Consider the following 17,367-nt stretch of genomic DNA (forward strand, 5'->3'; position numbering starts at 1 on the left):
GAAGGATCATGTGACACTGGAGACTGGAGTAATGATGCTGAAAATTCAGCTTTGCATCCCAGGAATAAATAGAAAACAATCATCTTAAAGTATTTTGAGTTGTATTTCAAAATATTACTACTTTTTACTGTATTTTTGAGCCAATAAATTAACATTTAAAAAAAAAAAAAAAGTGCTGGAAAGCTGCTCCGATATTTACACGGGTCATATTTCTTGGCTTATCGTAACATTGTGTCTACACCGGACGCGAGTGGCGTGGCACGGCGTGACAAAATACTATAGAACTCATTATAATCAGTGATGCTATCCGCCATCTCCATCATTCTGTCGTCGCTCGGCTAATGTCCGTCCTGTGCACTGATCCTCCGCATCATGAGTAGACACGCCCCTTACTGCTCACTGGCTACAAGTTTGTTTTGGTTCTTGGCCCGACTCAGTTTTCTAAAGCATTTTTGAAAAAATACATACCCCACCTTTAAAGTGAGATGTTGACGATTTGTTTTGAAACCCTGTTTATGAATTCATTTATACATATAGCTGCAGTTTTCATCCAAAGTGACTTTCAAATGAGGAATACAGTAACATGAGCAACTCATCCGAGGCAAACCTACTGTTCCCTGTCTGTTGTCCTGATCTGTATGAAGAAACAGATGCAGACAGGTGCTGACGTACCTGTGGTATCGCTCTCTCTGTGCTGCTTGGTGGGAGGCTCGTCGGTCTCCCACGGGGTGGACTGGTTGATGGGGGTCTGGCCCCATCTCACTCCAGGAGCCAACAGGAGACTCGGAGTCTGCGTCTCACCGGGAGAAAGACCCGCCGCCTGTGAAGACATAATACATACGACTGAGATCAGACTATATGACTCAAACAGCTGCTATCTGTGGGGCTTTTGACTCAATAACACCGACCAAACGAACAGACCGTGTGAATCAAGAAGACAAATACTCTAGTGAGAAACCACCTTAAAACACAACAAATCAAAGAGAAAATACTAAATAAATTAGGAAAAGCAGAGCCAATTACTTGGCTTCATAAACCCTGGATTTAATGGGTCATTTTATGTTGTTACAAATTCAATTTTACTTCATACCAATTCCAGATTCTGATTATGTTCTATTCACGATTAAAAAAACCCCCTAATATTCTACCCTAATATAAATTTGAATAACTGTAATTAAAATATGTAAATGACACTTGTGTGTGTCTATGTCAGGTTTCCGCTTTTACGTTTGGTTTTTGCGATTTCCTCTGCGTTTTCTGCATGGCTGAAATTATGAGGCTCTAATTACACATTGTGAAGGAGTCTGGCTCTTATAATCAGTATTTCTCAAGTTCTTGGAAGTACTCATGTCAGACTAGGATTGGTGATAAATTATTTAGCATAAGAGCAAGAAAACTAGAAGTGTCGTGGAGACAGTTACTAAATGCCTTCATTAAAATTCCTCCATTTACAGTGTACCATAAAATGAGATTTAAACCCAGGCCAAAAATATTAGAAAGATTAAATGGCTTCATCAAACAGCGTAATTGCGGAGTGTTTTTATATTTGGATCAACCTTAGGAGGTCTAATTAAATATTTCATAAGTCAGTTTATTTTGCATTTATTTTATATGAGATTTGTAATTTTTGTAACCCCGATAAAAATATTTAAGACATGTCTAAATACAGTTTAAAACATTTGTCTCTTTTTGTTATTTTCATAAAAATAACATTTAAAAATCAAATTAATAAAATGGATGTACATTTACTTCAAATTAAGCATTCAAATTAAGTCATTTTATAGCAATTCACAAATCTTAAACTGCTTATTTATAAAATAAAATAATATAATAATATAATAATAAAATAAAATACAATAAATGAAAATAAGATGATAATGGTGTGCATTTACTCCAAATTAAGCTGTAATTTTCTAGCAATTCACAATTAACCTTAAACAGCCAATTCATAAAATAAAACCTTCAGAATAACAAATAAAATAAAATAATAAAATATAGAAAAATAGAAAAAAATACAAAACAATAAAAAAATAATTAAAGTGATGCAAATTTACTCCAAATTAAGCTGTCATTTTCTAGCAATTAACAATTAACTTCAAACAGCCAATTATTAAAATAAAATACATATTAAATTAAATAAAATAGTAAAATTCCAAATTAAATATAAAATACAATAAGATAATAAAATACCAGGGTTGTAAATTTACTCCAAATTATGTCATTTTTTAGCAATTCACAATTAACCTTAAACAGCTAACTCATAAAATAAAACCATTAGAATAACAAATAAAATAAAATAATAAAATATAGAAAAATAGAAAAAAATACAAAACAATAAAAAAATAATTAAAGTGATGCAAATTTACTCCAAATTAAGCTGTCATTTTCTAGCAATTAACAATTAACTTCAAACAGCCAATTATTAAAATAAAATACATATTAAATTAAATAAAATAGTAAAATTCAAAATTAAATATAAAATACAATAAGATAATAAAATACCAGGGTTGTAAATTTACTCCAAATTATGTCATTTTTTAGCAATTCACAATTAACCTTAAACAGCTAACTCATAAAATAAAACCATTAGAATAACAAATAAAATAAAATAATAAAATATAGAAAAATAGAAAAAAATACAAAACAATAAAAAAATAATTAAAGTGATGCAAATTTACTCCAAATTAAGCTGTCATTTTCTAGCAATTAACAATTAACATTAAATAGCCAATTCATAAAATAAAAATAAATGAAAAAATAAAATAGAATAAAATAAAATAGTGATGAAAATTTACTCCAGCTTAAGCAGTCATTTTCTAGCAATTCACAATTAACTTCAAACAGCCAATTATTAAAATAAAATACATATTAAATCAAATTAAATAATACAATTAAAAATTTAATATAAAATATAATAAAATAATAAAATACCAGGGTTGTACATTTACTCCAAACTAAGCTGTCATTTTCTAGCAATTCACAATTAACCTTAAACAAGCAAAAAATAAGCATTGTGCATTTATAGTGCACAATGAAAAACAAGGAATTTGTGCACTGAGGCACAAAAGAATACTGTATTCATAAAAAGCGCCAGCTAAAAAAGATGGAACGATTGCTGATTACTCTGCATGAAGGAGAGGGAGAACGAAGCCGCTCAAAAAAGCCTGTAAAATAAACAAGAAATAAGGCACGACATTCCGACTCAAGTTAAGATTAATAGCAGAGGAAGTTTAGAGTCTTTGCTTCACTTGCTTTTCTTTGCTCAACTTTTATTGAGTTGAGATGTGGTGTCAAACAGGCAGGCGGAGTGATCCGGCCCAATGTATGAGGCGAGTTCCAGAGAGACGAGTTAACCCTGCATCGCTCCCAAAACCCCTGAGTTAATGGAAAAGACCCTGTCATCAACCCTCTGCTCCGGCCGCCGAGTTTTCCTCTCTTCCATTATCCTCCCTGACCTGCGCTTTACTTCATCAATTTACCCATCATGCATCTCTGTCACCTCGGCCCAAAGCCAATTTGTTGTGGGGTTACGCTGCACATTGACATCATCAACAAACGAAACATCTCATCATGACTGGTGCGTGCTCATGCAAAGGGCCGACCTCCAGACGGTAAGTGCTGCAAACCCAGGGAACGTGTGCTTTCCGCATAAGTGCTGCTGCAAAAACCTTTCCAGCTTGATCAATACATTTCAAAACCGTACTAATTCTTGAGTTCTGGGACATGACAAGCCACAGAACTGGAAAAACAACATTTATCACATTTATAGGGTTATTACAGCTAACTGAAACTACAATTCAAACCATTTAAAACGGTTCTATTGCTTCAGATAAAATAAACAGTTGTGCTCATAAGATTACATACCCCTTGCAGAACATGCAAATATGTTAATAATTTTAACTTTTGCATGTTATTTTTATTTAGTACTCCCCTGAATAAGCTATTTCACATAACAGATGTTTATATACTCCACAAGACAAAATAATAACTGAATTCATAAAAAATGACCCCGTTCAAAAGTTTACATACCCTCGAATCTTAATAATCTGTGTTGTTTCCTGGATGATCCACAACTGTCTTTCTGTGTTGTGATAGTTGTTCATGAGTCCCTTGTTGGTCCTCAGCAGTTCAACTGCCTGCTGTTCTTCAGAAAAATCCTCCAGCTCCTGACCATTCTTTGGTTTTCCAGCATCTTTGCATCTGCATATTTGAAACCTTTCCAACAGTGACTGTATGATTTTGAGATCCATCTTTTCAAACTGAGGGCAATTGAGGGACTCGTACACAGCTATTACAAAAGGTGGAAACATTTACTGATGCTCAAGAAGGCAACACAATGCATTAAGAGCCAGAGGGTGTAAACTTTTGAACAAGATGATGACGTGTAAATTTTTCTTATTTTGTTTAAAGATCATATTTTTTCATTTGGTACCACACTTAAGAAGCTACATAAAAACTTAAATGTTTCCCAGAAGACAAAATAAGTACAATTTACCCTGATCATCCAATTCAAAAAGTTTACACCCCCCAGCTCTTAATGTATTGCATTGCCTTCTTGAGCATCAGTAAATGTTTTCACCTTATATAATAGTTATGTATGAGTCCCCCAATTATCCTCCATGTGAAAAGATTAATCTCAAAATCATACGGTCACTGTTGGAAAGGGTTCAAATATGCAGAAAATGTTGGAAAACCAAAGAATGTGCAGGAGCTGGGGGATTTTTCTGAAGAACAGCAGGCAGTTGAACTGCTCAGGACCAACGAGGGACTCGTGAACAACTATCACTAAACAGAAAGACAGTCGTGGATCAAAGGAAATAACACACAGTATTAAGATTCAAGGGAATGTAAACTTTTGAACGGGGTCATTTTTATAAATTTAGGTATTATTTTGTCTTGTGGAGAATATATAAACATCTGTTATGTGAAATAGCTTAATAGCTTATTCAGGACAGTATTAAATAAACAATAACATGCCATTTGATGCTTCTTATTTTAACATTTTGCATATTCTGCAAGGGGCATGTAAATTTATGAGCACAACTGTATGTAGTTGCCATTTTAATTTAGTTTAACTTGATGTATTATAATAACTAAACCTTAACCTATAATAATAATTAATAAAATCTATATAGGCGTATTTCAGCAAATGAAAACCATTAAAAATTGCAAATGATACACAACAAAATTGCTAAAACTTTAAATAAAATTGAAAATGAAACTTGAAATTGTATAAAAATACTGTAACTGGTTATTTTAATTCAAAATATTTCTAAAAACAATAATAGTATATTAATGATACAAAAAAAAAACAAAAAAAAAAAACACAACAACTGTGGAAGGAACTGTTTTGATGAACGTTAAAATAATTCAATTTCATTTGAGCTCCCAAGGTTATAAAAAAAAAAACACCTTTCATCAGTTTGTATGAAATCGATATCATGTTTGATCTAAACAAATATATAAGAATGCATAATTACTTAGACGAACGAATGAATGAATGAATGAATAAATAAATAAATAATAGTTCAATAATAAATAGTTTACCAGTTACCACTGTTGAAATTAACTAAAAAAATATATATCAAATTACATTAATAAAATAAAAAAAAATAAAATAAAATAAAATAAAAAGGCAAGGCATATATTTGTGAAATTTCTTATCCAGAAAGCAAAATGACACCATACAGTAAGGCATAGCTATCATATCTTTCAAAACACAAATTTAAACATAATTAACGGAAGCAGCACATAGAGACACACTAACCCTAAACAATACCCAAACAAAGTCTACTTTCCTCCAAAAAATCCCAATGGAGAGATCCAGGGAGATAAAAAAGAACCTATTAGACTCTCTGTCCCTCCAGACTTTCGAAGCCCACCTACCTCAACTTTGTCCTAGTTCACAAAACCTGACAAACTTTGTATGAACAACTGAAGACATAAAAGGCCGGAGACTAAACAAAGCTGTTGTTGTCTCAGGATTGATTTATGCCTTACGTTGACCGACAGTTGCCTCGTTTCATGATCGCAACACACTGCTCAAAACGTTATAAAGCCTAATAATTCTTTGCCGCCTCTCGCTTTTTCCCATTTTTTGCCCTGTTCATCTCCCAAGTGTTTTCTAATCCTCGTAAAAACGCATCATTTATGATGTGGTATTTTCCGCTGTAATAATCCTATGCATTTCCTACGACCAGCTGTCACGAAATGTTAAATCTTCCTCACCCGGCTTGGCTTTTTATAAGCACGATTGTATCAAAACACAATATTGCATATCAAATTTTCCCGCAGTCCTGGTGAGAAACACATAAAATGCACATTTCAGACTTTTTTACGGGCATCTGCTGACATCAGTGGGGGCGGGTGATGACAGACACTGTAAAACGTGGTAGGACTCGAGCGGAGCCAAGCATTCGCTATTTTCTCGCATTTTAATTCATCTCTGGTTATACCAGGCCGCGCGTCCCTGGCGGGCCATTATCGCTGTGTGGCAGATGGCTTCCCTGACTCAACAGAAAACAGCCTGGGATAGTGTGTGTGTGTGTGTCCTGTGCAAAACCAAGCAGCCAAAAATAAATGAATAAATAAATAAATGCGCTCACGCTCTTCAGCACAAAGAAGTTTAGCGTTTGTAGTCGGCTGCGGCCTGGGATTTCTCTGTAGCGAGCATCTAGTTACAGGGAGGACTGTCTTTCCAGTCCATGGGGAGTGAAGGACACAGTGAGCACACGACACGCTCATGATGCAAGACAAACAACACAGACCCAACTCACTAAACAGTTCAGTGCACACTCTTTCGCTGCAGAAACCTCTTATTCACTAGTCACCAACAAATGCTTGGATAGTAATAATAAACACAGTAGGTATATATGTATAAATCAATCAATCAATCAATCAATCAATCAATTGCCTAATTTACCCCTAAAATACAAATACCTAATAAATAAATTATTAATACAATAAAATAAAATAATAATAAATAAAAATGTATAATATTAAAAATAAAATAAAATGACTTTTTATTATTATTATTATTATTATTATTTTAAATAATTAAAAAAATGTTTAGAGTTTAGGGAAGGTTCAAATAATTTATAAAATAAAATAAAAAATAAAATAATATAAGCAGAGTTTAGTGAAGGGTCAAATAATTCATAAAAAAATTATATTTTTAATAAAATAAAATAAAATAACTTTAAATTATAGTTTTTTTAATACAATATACAAATACTTTTATAAAGTATCTTTCAGGCAGGACATCACTGTTTCTTAAAAAACACATTTATATTTTTCTTTGTAAAATTAAAAATGTATATTAAACTTAAGAACAAAGATTCAGGTTTATTTTTAAAATGGTTAATTTATATAAATATAGTAATGCTCTGAAATGTATTCACTTTCAAATGAGGCTTTTCTTTTCTAAATAACTGCGAGAAGCATTTGCTTGGTTTAGGATTCACATAAGTCTCTGCAGTTTCAATCAAATAACTGCTAGATTTAAATAAAATGGAAGATAATTCATGAAGGGTCAATTCATTCTTAATTAATGGAGGGTCAATTAATCCATAAATATTTTTTAATTATGCCATGGTTGTCTGAATACTGGATTCTGATTGGCTGGCAGGTGTTGATTAAATTCGTTGAACTGCACAGGTAGTTCCAGGTCAGTTTAATCACGTTCTATATTAATGCGCTTCCTATAAACATTGGTAACCATAGTAACATACAGTTTCAGTTGAATAGTAATAGAGACGAAAATAACCGTCATTTTTATCGTTCCGGTCAAATATTGCAGCACAAATATTGTTAACATCTTTAATATGTGAATGCTGGGAAATGACCATGACATAAACGGGATAATCAACGGCTAGCTGTGCATTAAACGATTTGAACGGTGCGCGTCGGGTGGTTCTTCGCATCCACATCGTGCATTCAAATCGTTTAATGCACAGCTAGCCGTTGATTATCCCTTACATAAAATAAACCCCACCCACCTCATTAAAATAATTTACAAATACCCTTAAAATAAATACAATTTAGTTTTATTTCTTAAAATAAATTAAGGTAAAAATAAAATATCTAACTAAAACAATTGACCCTTAAAATAAAACACAGAGTTTAGTTTTAATTCACAAAACAAAACAAACCTAAATAAAACTAAATGAAATATCCAGTGAATTGCTATAGGAAGTTCTGTAAAGCCTGTCTAGGTTGGCAGTAGAAACCAAAGGGTACGGACTTTAGTGAGGGGTCAATTTATTCTTAGTGAAGTCAAATGCAAGCAAAGATGCTCTCAGACAAAAATGAACTCAATACAAATCATTTTTTATCAGGCTAATGGTGTCACATCACTCAAGAGTTTCCTCCATTAAATATATTCACTGCAGCACATTACAAAGACTACAACTTCTACAATGTAATCTCTTAAATGTCATTTTTAATGCATGAGCAGGTCGCCCGACTGTATGGCACTTATAACGGGTCAATCACTCCTTGGCCATTTGAAGAATGTAATCACTATGATTTTCCTCATACAGGTGCACAAATGAGGTCCGGGGGACGCGTCGCACTCTGGCAGGAGTCAGATTGGCCAGAAACGATTCCAACAGGACCTTATCTGAGAGCGCCGCAGCCAAGCATGGAGCTGAGGTAAATATCACCATGGTTACCCGCTTCCCGTACCTCTCGGCAGTGAACTAGCTCTCTATATAGCAGGACAGCATGCATACGGTAATCCCGCACCATCCTGCACCGCCTTAGCTGAAAGATACATACATTCACAGACAAACAAAACCAGAAAATACTAGAAAAGTTTACAGTTTAATTGAGCAAATTCGCCATTGCATGTTTTCAAATCACAACAAAGAGCTTCAATGAATGCTATTTCATCGCAAAACCCAGCATCTTATTCACTAACAACCAATGGAGGATCAGAATACTTGGATAAGAATAAATATAAAATTAATAAAAAAATAAAAAAATAAATAAATAGCACCTAATTTAGTAAAAATAATACAAATAAATAAATATAAATAAAAAATAAATATAGCCTCTAATTAACCCTTAATTGAATAAATTAAAACTAAAATGAAGCAGTTTGGTGAAGGTTCAAATAATAAAATAAAATAAAAGTGAAAAAGTAAAATAGAGTAATAAAGCAGAGCTTAGTGAAGGGTCAAATAATTCATAAAAAAAAAACAGAATACATAAAATAAAATATATATATATATATATATTTTTATACAATATACAAATAAGGTATCTTTCAAAAGGACATATCAATAGTTCCTTTAAGAAATACAAATAATAATAAAATAAACATTTTGTTTTTGATCTTTTTATATACATATATTTGTACATATATAAAGATCAAAAACATATATACAAATATGTGTGTATAAAAAGAACAAAAACATTTCTATTTGTAAAATTATATATATGGAACATGAAAAAAGCTTTGCTATTTATTACAGCCGACATCATAATTTGCGATAAATTTTGACTATTTTCTACTATGTCCAATTCATTCCTATGGGATGTTTTTAAAAGCTAGTCTTATTTGTAAAACTCAAGAGTTAAAAGAATAGAATAAATTATATATATATATATATATATATATATATATATATATATATATATAAACTAGAAAAACTTGGGCATACGTGTTTACAGTGTAATTGCCGAAATTGGCCATTACAAGCCTATCGTGTTTTCACATCACAACAAAAGAGCTTCTTTTTGAGTTGGAAGAAATAATGAATGCAATTCATGCCCCTCTTCACAAACCCCCTGATTTTGTACGTCCTGCAAAGCTCTCATGTTACGGCGAGGCTCTCCACGCATGCCAGCCGACATGAAGAATACGAGCGTTGAGCTCGCTGAACACAGGCTCTTTTTTCAAACAAACAGAGGGGCCGTGAAGATCCAGCGCCAATAGATCTCCTTCCACTCCACCGTCCTGTCCGACGCACCAAAGCACACCACACATCAACAGCAGGAGGACGGCAGACAATGGCCCTCTGTCCAACGGGGGCCCGAAGGCTTCTTTACGCCTCTATTGTTCTACTGCCTTGGGTAACCTAAGGACTCTTGATCAAATGCAAGCCAAGATGAATAGCAACGTCGAGCACTTGAAGAACCCATTCAGTTCAGGCGCAAGGAGAGCTACTGTTTGTTTTAAAGGGCTATGCGCACAATGAGCTACCTGACGGCATCTGTGGAGCATTAAACACAGCCCTACCAAAGACACATTAATCAGCACAGTCACGTTCACTTTGCAAGCTTTTTCTGACCAGGAACTGCTCACTTAGACCATCGTATCCTCATATAAAGAGACTAAATACAGTGCAGTTTTTTAATATTTATTGTTGGGTAAAGGTACAGTCACATTCAGGAAATTTAGATGAAATTTTGTAGGGAAAAAAACGGTAATGCATAAAGTGCTGCTCACACAGAAGTCACTTTCAAACCAAGCAGATTCTGTTAGCGCGGCGAATTCACGAGACCAACTTGAACGTGAGCGAAATATGCATGGGAAACCCCCAAACGCAGGGATTCCTGTTGAAATAAATGGAAATCGCCAAATTTGACTGCACCATAAATCTGAAACCATAAACCTGAAACCATAAACATGTTCATTACTTGAAATAAAACAAACATGAACTGAAATGAAATTGATAATTATTTGAGTTGGCAAGGCAACATTTCATCATTTGCTTTAACTTGTACTAAAATTGAAATAAAAAAGATGTTTTATTTTATAAATTATTATAATTCTTTTTTAATTTTAAAAACTATACAAACTATACAAACATTTAAAAACTAATAAAAATAGAAAACTATTTTAGCAAAAAATAAATACATTTCAACTAAAATGAAAATGAAAATGGAAAGCATACAAGTTAAAACCAATTCAAAACATCACTAAAATCTACAATAAACCTCATTGAAGGGGGAAAAAAAACTGACTCTGAGGGAGAAAAAGCAGAAAGTTTTTCAAACTAAACTCTAGAGCAGGTGTACTCAAGTTCAGAGGCCAAGTGGGCCGCATTTAACCCACATACAATGCGAAGGGCCACAAATTACAATTTGCATCATCAGACTTTATTTAAGACAATATTTGCAGATTCACTGATTTAGAAATACAGTTTATTACTTAGCCTATCTAAGTCTTGCTTGTCCTTGTCCTATTTAAAATAAGACTGAGCATGAAAAAAATATATATATATATATTTTATATATAAATTGGATTAAAAGTTTGTTTTGCTATATTGAACAGAGTAGCCTATTGAATAAACTCAAAATACTAAAACTATAAAAATTACTGAGCAAACATAGTTCACATAGTACTTTTGAAAGAAGTATTATTTTTCATATTTATATTAACTATATTGTATCAATATTTTATTTTAAAAATAGATATTCTCCAACCATGATTCTGAAAAACAAAAACAGACAACTAAACAAAATAACATGCAATTTACTAGAGTTTCTAGAAAAAATTGCTGCTGTCTATTTATAGAATACAATATTCAACGAATTGATAAAAAAGTTAAACAAATGATTCATAACTCGTAACTTCATGACTTGCTCAAAGACTTCACTTGTTTCATTCCCGAATGAATCAATGTTTTTTGAACGAATCTCAGTTTAAGCTGGCGTTACGATGTAATTGATACAATCTTTATTTGAAGAAACATCACTTTCAAAAAGGTGATTTATTCTATTTTGATCGCTAGACAGCAGTGTTTATATCCGAACTATAAACTTTTATTCCAGTAGCCTACTTCTGTGATTATTTGAATGTTTATAACACAGAAATAACGATACAAAAGACTTTGTAAAGATGTTTCATATAAGTAAACTGCTATAACTGCAATCGTCATTGCCTTTACCGCATAGAATATATTATCTGCCTCGTTCTGTGACAACAACCGCACATCAGCTCACAAAATGAAGTTATTTCAAACACTCGACTGATGTTGTGGAGTAAAATCATGTTGTCCTCTTTTGTTGGTCAACGCTTCTCTTTTAAGTTGTTTGGGGCATGGTTAGTAACAGCGCTTAGAGATCGAGCAGCTTTAACTACTGCGATTGTATAGGCTACATTTAATAAAAAAAAAAAAAATCAAACTGCCTAATATTTTGAGCGCAAATTGTAATAAAAATACATACATTTTCAGCATGACGCGGGCCACAAAATTAATGCAGACGGGCCACCTGTTGAGTACCCCTGACATTTTTGTGTGCAGCATGCTTCAAATACTCTGACCACAGTCTGTTCCCTGACCGTCTGGTGAATACTGCACACTTTCTCAAGTTCTAATCTGATTGGCTGGTTTGTGCAACTTCTGGAAGTAAGAGCACACAGGTGTTTTTTATCAGTCCTTCTGAGGATTAATTTGTGTTTACAAGGTACTGGGTTGATAAGCATGTGTTTTTTAAGGACAAAATTATGAATTCACTATGAGTTTTCAACATTAGCGCCATCAATTAATTGAAAGACATATCGATATAATAAATAAATAAATAAATAAATAAATAAATAATGAGTCATCAACATACAAAACTGCATATTCTCCAGTTAGGGGTAGAATAATACACACACACATACATATATATATACACACATACAAATACATATACATATAATTCATACATATTTATTTATTTATATGTATGAATTATGTTAACACACAAAAGATGTCCATTTCAAATAAATTATGCTCTTTTAAACTTTCTATTTATAAAAGAACCCTGAGAAAAATGTATCATGGTTCATGGTTCATGGTTGAAACGAAACGAAACGAAACGAAATGAAACGAAATGAAACGAAGCGAAATGAAATGAAATGAAACGAAGCGAAATAAAATATTATGATTATATATATTAAATATAAATATGAAATACACATATATATTAAAACATAAATATATTACAAAATATATTATAATATAAATATATATTTTTTTAAAAGTATTATTTCCTATATTACAAAGGAAAATAAAGTTCTCACTGTTGTACTGTAAGCAGTTTTAATATAGAGAGATCAGTCACATGACATTTTGCAGGCTCAAAACACATGGCCATGAAGCTAAGTTGGCAACATTCAGGTCATGTACTTCTATGGCTGCCGGGGACCTGCCATGGAGACGAATGGGAATGCTAACGGATCGCTCTCTCTAGGTATATTACAATTCCTGGCCAGGACGCCTTCTAAACATCCTTATGCATACAGCGTGTTTATATATCTGCTGTATCTCCTGCAGTCCGTCTCTCTCCCATGACTCCTCATTCACAGCAGCCCATGAAAGGAGTGCTAATTCCTGGGAAAGAGAGAGCTGGAGGGGAGGTGGGCCAGTCTAGAGAGAGGTGGGCGAGTGACTCAGTCGGGACCGGCAGGACCGGAATGCGGGAAACATCTGCTCCTGCTGGCATAAACGTGCTGTTCGAGAACATGTTATCTGACTGACATGTAGGAATGCTGCAAGAATGGGACTGAAGCCGTGGGGAGAGAGTGTGTGAGTGTGAGTGTGTGTGTGTGTGAGTGTGTGTGTGCGTGTGTGTGTCTACCAGAGCCGAGAAGAGAACAAGAGGGAGGAAGAGACAGAGAGAGGGAAAAAACTTGAGTGAATTAAAGCGTGATTTAGACAGAAAGAGGGTGCCAGGTCAACAACAGGGCAGTAATAAAATGTTAATCACTCTGGTTCTTACCAGTATAAGGGAGTTGACATTGAGACATTAAAAAGCTGCTCTACACTCCATTACCAGCACTCCTGCATCGGCTCCCATCACAACCAAACACAAAAGCCTTCCGGCACGTTTCCAACATGCAAAAAAATTATTTTTTTCTAGGGATGCACTAATGTATCAGCTAATAATCAGTATTGGCCAATGATCAGAGCCGATTATATCCTGTCAATCAAAAGGGGGCGAGAGAATGTGTCAGATAGCAACTTGCATGAAGAAAGTGGTTTTTTTTTGGTTTTTTTGGAAACCAGGGTTGCCAGATCTGGCGTTTTCCCTTCATCAAATATTATTTGTAGCTGCCTCCCATGCAATGATCGCAAAGTGCTTTGTGCTTTGTTACTTCTGATAAGAAACAAAGTCTCAGCTTTCAAATCTTGTACTTTTTACCACAAAATTCAAACAATAAATACAATTTTGGTGCTCTTAAATGTGGTGTGACAGAACGCTGTAGACTTTAAGCAACAGCGCGAGTGCGAATCTCTTCCAGTTTAATACAAGTTATAGCGTGAAATAAACATGAATGAACATGAGAAGATATGTTGAAAGATACAGTACAACTTACCGAAATGTATCATGTCTCAAATAATTTCTCAATCAGTGTTTCAAACGAAAGAAAGATGTCAAATAAAACAGCTTGTGAACAATGTTATTTACCTGCATTTGCAGTTATCCAGTGTTAAGAGTCCATTAGTTAGCTATAAAAACCACTAGAGGGTGCTTATTTACTGTTAATTGTACATGAATATTAGAATAAATTTGTCTTAAGTTTTTACTGAAAACTACTAATGTGCAAATGAGTTGTGTGTGTGTATATGTAAGGAATAATTAGAAAATAATGCATTATGTGTGCATTATTTTCTAAGAATTCAATGGACCGAAGTCAATTATTCCGCTTATACTACGGTTACCACACCAAGACATCAATCAGGTGATATATTTCAAGGCATTTGTCCAGTTTTTCTACTTCAAACGCTATTGTGAGTAGGATTAATTTCTTCCGCATCTCACCCAACGCCTCCGTTGCTAATTCCAAAATGTTCATTTTAAACCTAGTAACGGAGGCTTGAGCCGTTGATAGCAGACTAAGTTATTGCAGACTGTTATGCAGTTAATAACTTACTCATTAAAGAGAGATTAAGCGCGTGACCTACCTCTGTGAGTCTGTGCGTCTGTCAAACGTGTTCGGCAGCAATATCTCTACTAATAGAGAAACTAGGTTAATTTTTTCTTCACGAACAGTGCTGTTGTTGCTACCTCACTTGTGAGAAGTCATGTAGTTTTTAAGTTGTTAAACTATGTTACTGATAAAATCGCCAGAGTAGCGCTAACAACATGAAGAGTTTATTTGCAAAAACAGATAACTCGTTTTTTTTTTTAAACGTTCAAAAATCTGGCTTTTTATTATGTTATCATGTTTTTATTGCGTTTTATTGCGTTAGTTAGCTTTATTTTTAGTTATTTTTTAACCTAATCAAAATAACCCAAATGCAGTTTGATTGAGATTAACTGGAATGCACAATGAAAAATCATGATTTTTGAAAATGGTTAAAAACTGAGTTCTTCATATATTATTGAGAGTGTAATTATTATATCTAAAAATAAACAGCACTGAATATCATACTCTTGTTGTTAATTTTAACCTTCAGTGTGATGTACCAAATGAGAGGGTTCCCTGTATTGTTTACAGCATTAGTTGGGTGAGATTTTACCCAAGAAACTATAAAAAATGTGCATAAACTCACATTCACAATGCTTGGATGTGTTCTGTGTGGTTATCAGGGTGTTGCTATGCATATGATGTTTTCATACATGTAACTTTTAAAACCAAATTGATCAAATGATTTGGTCCTGTTTCAGTGCAAGAAGTGGCTCTCACAGTCCAAGTTTCATTTCATTTCGAGTGAATGTCAGTGTACATTCAAATTCAATCAAAATCAACATTTCAATAACACCACCTGTTCACTGATTCTGCCTGCCACAAACAATACTCTCCACTAATTCCTGACTGCAGGGATCACGCAGAAACGGGGGATATGCTGCTGGCAAACCCGAACTGGAGGCGAAATGGGTTTTTCGATTTTATTTCATCTTCTTTTTCCAACATGTTGTGGCCAAGGAGAATATGGTGGCACAGTCGGGGACAGAGGAGAGAGAGAAAGAAAGAAAGAAGAAAGCTCTATCCATCATCAGGCGTCACATCATCTCCTTTGACATGCTATTTTCACTCGGCTCGAGACTGGCAGCTCTGATTCACGGAACATAACTACCATTTTGACCCAAAGAACCACAGAAAAAGCGTCTTGACGACTCCCTTTTTCATTGTTTTGTCTTTTTTTAAACCACATGGTAAACAATGGACACGCCAATATGTGCGTGCAATTTGTTCTGGACAAGACCTTTTAAAGTGCTGAATCACGTGAAGCGGTACCATTAATGTTGAGTGGAGCGCAACCACCTAGGAAAAGGGCAAAGTGGAAAATGTGTGTGACATTGAAATTCAGATGTGTCAGACCTGTTCTGACATATTTAGCTGAGCTGCTATACATTTTCATATGTTGGATCTCAAGCGTGAAATGTAAGTGCTCGGTAAGAATGGTTTTAACTCTCAAACGCAGGTTGCCAAGGTTCACTTGTCATCAGACTTAAAAGAATTCCCAGCATTCTTCGAGAACTGACGGAATACTGCTGAGAAAGAAGAAAAGAAAAAAAAAAGAGTCACAGAGTGACTGTAGATGTTCCTGTGTGAAAAGACGGATCACATGAGCTTCACTGTCTTCACTCTCTTATATTGAGTAAAAATCACATTCATGTACATCATACATTGATTTTTACTGTTAATATATAAACTTTTCAAGACTGATTTGCAGATAAGCTCTGAGGCTGTTAAGTGAAGACACAGTATGCTTCTGCACATAATTCTGTATGTAATTATATAATTATTCACTAAAGCTGCATTTATTTGATTTAAAAAAATGGTAACATTGTGAAATATTACTACAAATTAAACTAAGTGTTTTCTAGTTTAGCATATTTTAAAATATAATTTATTCCTGTGATGCAAAGCTGAATTTTCAGCATCATTACTCCAGTCTTCAGAGTCACATGATCCTTCAGAAATCATTCTAATATGCTGATTTGCTACTCAAAAACATTTCTTATTATTGCATGTTGAAAGCAGCTGTGCTGCTTAATAATTCTGAATTTTTAATGAATATTTGATAAATACAAAGTCAAAAGAAACTATTTTTTATTTTATTTTACACTGATATCATAGGTCAATAGTTTTATATCATACTGTGCCATCGTTTTTTGATTCAACCGTGTCATGCGCAATTCTTTGCAGAACTGTTGTTCAATATGTCTTAAGTACACAATAACCTTGTTTCAACCTTGTAACAAGAGAAAAAGGAGAAAAAGTATGGAAAAAGTCTTCTAGAACCAAGGTCAGTGAAATAAAATGCCGGTCACTATTAGCAGTCACTGCATCAGATCACTGCTCATCTGCATTAAGATACATTATGCTCAGGGTCTCTGTAGCCTCAAATCACCAAATCTCATTGAAAATAAATGACATCCAGTTGCTTTGTCGCTGTCGGTATGAATATGAGCATCTTA

General features: G+C 33.8%; 1 protein-coding gene across 5 annotated transcripts in view; it reads right to left on the reverse strand.

Moving 5' to 3' along the window:
• LOC131526863 (kelch-like protein 29) overlaps window positions 1–17,367 on the reverse strand; it is a 285,092-nt gene that overhangs the window by 127,647 nt on the left and 140,078 nt on the right. For all 5 annotated transcript variants that reach the window (XM_058755510.1, XM_058755509.1, XM_058755512.1 and 2 more), the window contains one exon: window positions 673–820. In XM_058755510.1, the coding sequence (XP_058611493.1) occupies window positions 673–820 (148 nt within the window). The remainder of the gene's footprint in view (window positions 1–672; window positions 821–17,367) is intronic.

This window comes from Onychostoma macrolepis, chromosome 20 (assembly GCF_012432095.1).
Source record: "Onychostoma macrolepis isolate SWU-2019 chromosome 20, ASM1243209v1, whole genome shotgun sequence".
In the NCBI taxonomy this organism is placed as follows: domain Eukaryota; kingdom Metazoa; phylum Chordata; class Actinopteri; order Cypriniformes; family Cyprinidae; genus Onychostoma; species Onychostoma macrolepis.